The 4,679-nt window shown below is 49.9% G+C and overlaps 1 protein-coding gene across 1 annotated transcript; it reads left to right on the forward strand.

Moving 5' to 3' along the window:
• The first annotated feature begins 2,008 nt into the window (after positions 1–2,008).
• On the forward strand, positions 2,009–4,466 carry LOC140517359 (septin-8-like). Its single transcript, XM_072628544.1, has one exon. The coding sequence runs from the start codon at positions 2,124–2,126 to the stop codon at positions 3,447–3,449; it is 1,326 nt and encodes a 441-aa protein (XP_072484645.1). The 5' UTR covers positions 2,009–2,123; the 3' UTR covers positions 3,450–4,466.
• The last annotated feature ends 213 nt before the right edge of the window (positions 4,467–4,679 follow it).

Consider the following 4,679-nt stretch of genomic DNA (forward strand, 5'->3'; position numbering starts at 1 on the left):
CTTTCAATATTTCTCTTTCAGCTTGGGGAGAGAAGGAAAGATGGGTACACAGAGCTGAGTCATTGCAGCAGCGAGGTAGGACTTTAGCCATAGCAGGCTGACAGTATATACCTTTTTTCCTCTCTTAAAGGCAATCTCAGGGGACAAGAAGTCTTTTAATTGTTGAAAGTTGGTGTAATTATTTATGAGGAGAGGCAAGTGGATGAATATGCTCTTGACATCTCTTCTCTCCATTGTGAATTTCTCAAAAAAAGCAACTCATGATCTTGGAGGAAAAAAAGCCAACAACCCTCTTGGGGAAAAGGATGCCAGGGGAGGATGCAGCTTTACAGGGCAAAATGAGGATTTTCTATGATAAGTAACCATATTCAATGAGGCAGATAAGAGAGAAACCTGCCGAGCTTGTTCTGGGACTCCATCCAGCAGATGTGGAGGATTTTTGCCCATAGACACCCAAGAATGAGGAAATACTGAGTGAGGCAAAGGAATTCATTGTTTGGGAGCCACGTTCTAGTCTTTAACCAAGACACATTCTCCACCTCCCCCCACAGCTGCTTCTGTCATCAAATGTGAGTAGAACCTAAGAACCTAGGAGTCAGAAATGAGGTTAAGGTATGTAGCACTCAGCCTTCCCCTCCTCTCACATGTGGTCACTCACGACCTTTCCTGTAAGTTTAAGGTAGGTTGTGCATATGGGCCAGCATCCACTCGTGAGCCCCCACTGAGGTGTTACACTAACTAACTAGAGGTCAATATATTAAAGCAAAAGACATTTAAACAGTATAGTAAGTAAAGTGACACTTTTTTCCATATGTACACAGAGGTACTTTCCCATATCAACAACCTATGAAGTAACAGAGATAGGGAACATTTGTGTTAAGGTAACACTTGGAAAAGGGCATACATATGGTGAACATATGTAGTCAGGCACATGCATAGAAGTCATATACAGGAAATATATGTGACACAGGGAGATTCACAACTCCATTGGTTACAGAACTACTGAGCTTTGGTGATGCCATGGTTTCTCCACTAAGTTGGAGGTTTTCTGGTGTCTCCACTGGCCTGCTCTCTTCCGAGCATTTCTATGCCCTTTGCTGGGGATTTCAATTGATCTTGGCCATTTGTTGACATTTGCTGACATATGATGCTGGATTGGCCTTGTAAGGATCTGAGACTTAAAAACCAAATAAACAATAGCTCTAGTCAATCCCCCAACCTCACTCCCCATTCAGATTCTAGTCAGTCACTTCTAGGCTGCTCACTTTGGAAATTCTTTGTTCATTTTGTCTATCACTTGAATGGCCTATTTTCTGTTGCATCCCCTGACTCTCAGTTTAACTTATTCCTGAGTTATGGCAAAACAAACCTTCCCCCTACCTCCAACACACACAAACAAACATATAAGTGAGTGAGTAGATAGATGGTTAGACAGACCCAGAACATCATTTCCCAGAACTTCATTTGGGACTGCTAGGTGGTGCAATGGATAGAGCACCTGGCCTGGAAGATCTGAGTTCAAATCTGGCCTCAGACACTTCCTATCTGGGTGACCCTGGGCAAGACATTTCACTCTGTTTGCCTCAGTTTCCTCGTCTGTAAAATGAGCTGGAGAACGAAATGGCAGATCGCTCCAGGATCCCTGCCAAGAAAACCTCAAATGGGGTCACGTAGTGAACAACAAACAGCTTTTGTTGGGGAGACTTCTTACCCCCCTCAACCTCAAGAGACACATGTCCCTAGTAAATCAGGGGCCTGGGTTGGGAGGAGACTGAGAAGCGCCACCAGCCTTCGGTCCATGTTCCTCCCAGACAGTCCCTGGTCTCCTTCCCCGCTGGCACCTCCCACTGATGCCTATTGGTCGCCCGCAGCTCCCCTTCCCCCACATTCACACCTCCAGAAGAGAATCCATTCTGCCAGGAACAAAGAGAACAGTGGAGCAGGGCTCACATGACCATGACCGTGAGAAGGGTTCTGTTGGGGGGGGGAGGGGAAAGAAGGGGGCACGTGACTCCCAGGAAGCTCTAGACCACAGTTGCCCTGCTTCAGGGGGAGGGGCCTTGCTGGAGGAGCGGCCATCTTGGAGGGGCGGCCTTGCCTCAGGGTGGCTCCCCGTCCCGGCCATGGCAGCCGAGGTGCCGGGCCTCATGAAACACAACGCGCGGCTCCTCACGCTGGGTGGCCACGTGGGCATCGACAGCCTCCCGCAGCAACTGGTCAACAAGGCCCTTGCCCAGGGCTTCAGCTTCAACATCCTGTGTGTGGGCGAGACGGGCGTGGGCAAGTCCACGCTCATGAACACGCTTTTCCACACGGTCTTTGAGACTGACGAGTACAGCCACTTCGAGGGCTGTGTGTGCCTGCGGCCGCGAACCTACTGCCTGCAGGAGAGTGACGTGCGCCTGCAACTGACCATCGTGGACGCGGCAGGCTTCGGGGACCAGCTGGACAGGGACTGCGGGCCCGTGGTGGACTACGTGGATAAGCAGCTGGAGAGCTACCTGCAGGAGGAGCTCAAGATCCGGCGCTGCCTCTACGACTATCGCGACACGCGCGTGCACGTCTGCCTCTATTTCCTCACGCCCACCGGCCACTCACTCAAGGCTGTGGACCTAGTGACCATGAAGAGGCTGGACACCAAGGTGAACATCATCCCGCTGATCGCCAAGGCGGACACCCTCACTAAGGACGAGCTACCCCGCTTCAAGAGCAGGATCCTGAGCGAGCTGGCCCGTAACGGCGTGCGCATCTACCAGTTCCCCACGGACGACGAGGCTGTGGCCGAGACCAACGCGTGCATGAACGCCCAGCTGCCCTTTGCCGTGGTGGGCAGCATGGAATGGGTGCTGGTGGGCGACCAGCTGGTGCGCGGCCGCCAATACCCGTGGGGTGTGGTGCAGGTGGAGGACGACAGTCACTGCGACTCGGCCTGGCTGCGCGACATGCTGATCGGTGTGAACATGGAGGACCTGCGCGAGCAGACGCACTGCAGGCACTACGAGCTCTACCGGCGCCAGAAGCTCGAGGACCTGGGCTGCCAGGAGGACGTGGACCTCGCCGCCTGCCGGAGGGAGCTGGCCACTGAGATGCGCCGGAAGGAAAAGCTACTGCGGCAGGCGTTGGCGAGCCGCGCCCGCGAGGTGAAGGAGAAAGAGAGGGAGCTCAGCGAGCGCTTCGAGGAGCTGAAGAGGATCCGGCAGGAGGAGAAGGGCAAGGTGGAGGAGAAGCGCCGGCAGCTGGAGGAGGACAAGAACGCCTTCAACTACCACAGGGCGGCTGTGGAGGCCATGCAGGCCATGCAAGCCCAGGCCATGCAAGCCCAGGCCATGCAAGCCCAGGCTATGCAAACCCAGGCCATGCAAGCCCAGGCCATACAAGCAGAAGCTATGCAGGCCACCTCCCAGCAATCGATCCCGAAGAAACACAAGGACAAGGACAAGAAACAGTAAATCGCATGCGGATGTACACATCCAGTGGACTTTTATCTGTTACCCCTTTCTCCTATAACATGGTGTGAGGACAGCCTGAAAAACAGTGTACACTGCAGTGTTTGCAGCAAAGACTTAATAACTCCCCATAGCGGGGATGCTACATGTCGGGCCACAGAGGCTGCGCTGCCCTCGGCTCATGCAAAGGCCAACAAGGATCTCACCTTGGAACTGAAACTGACAAGGTATATTTGTTTCAGAGCCAGTGGTTGGCCTTCCTTGTATAGGGTCGTCATCTCTTGTTGGAGCAACTTGTTACAATTTAATGAAACTTATGCCTCCAGTTACATTGTATTTAATGGTTCAAAGTTGAGATGGCTACTTAAAATGTGCCTATTCTAGGTGTCATTAAACAGTCTGCTAAAGAAATTCACTGCAATTACTTTAATTTTTATAATCAGAATTTAATTTTCCTAAGAATTTTCAAAACCCTTCTTAATTTGCATCTTGATACAAATAAGCGAAGTCATAGCCTTTCCCATTATTTCTTACAAGTAACACACTTCCCATTAAAACAAATTGTGCTAGCATTGGGTAAGCTTTTCCTATCAAGTGTCATATGAGATACAGTAAAAGTAAGGGATACAGTTATCTTAGAGAAAAGAAAACTGAGGGTAAGCATTGATTGCTGTCTTCAGAGATCTGAAGGGATATATGAGCGATCTTGGCCTCAAACTTAGTCTTGGTTAACTCAGATTCCTAGTCATTAGCTCCTTCCCTCAGAATTGGTCTAGGCACAGAGGTGGGTAACCATCAGCCTCAAGGCCACATGTGGCCATTTAGGTCTTCACATGCAGCCCTTTCATTGAATACAACTTTGCAGAAGAAATCCCCTTAATAAAGAATTTGTTCTGTAAAACTTGGACTGAGTCAAAAGGCTGCACCCAAGGACCTAGAAGGCCACATGTGGCCTGGAGGCCAAAGGTTCCCCACCCCTGGTAGGGGATCTTCACTTATGGCCATAGAACTTGCTTTTTTTTAAAACAATAAACCACTTTTTCTAAAATTCTCTGATCACTGTACCCCAACTGAAATTGTCACCCTTTTGGATATTCTTGTACCTTGTACCTCCTGGGATTCATGAGTTTAGATACTGTCACACTTTTATTACTAATTTCACAAGACCATAGGATCACAAATTTAGAGCTCCCTTATTTTACAGATGAGGACACTGAAGCTCAGTGAAGTTGA

Source organism: Notamacropus eugenii, chromosome 1 (genome assembly GCF_028372415.1).
Source record: "Notamacropus eugenii isolate mMacEug1 chromosome 1, mMacEug1.pri_v2, whole genome shotgun sequence".
Taxonomy (NCBI): Eukaryota; Metazoa; Chordata; class Mammalia; order Diprotodontia; family Macropodidae; genus Notamacropus; species Notamacropus eugenii.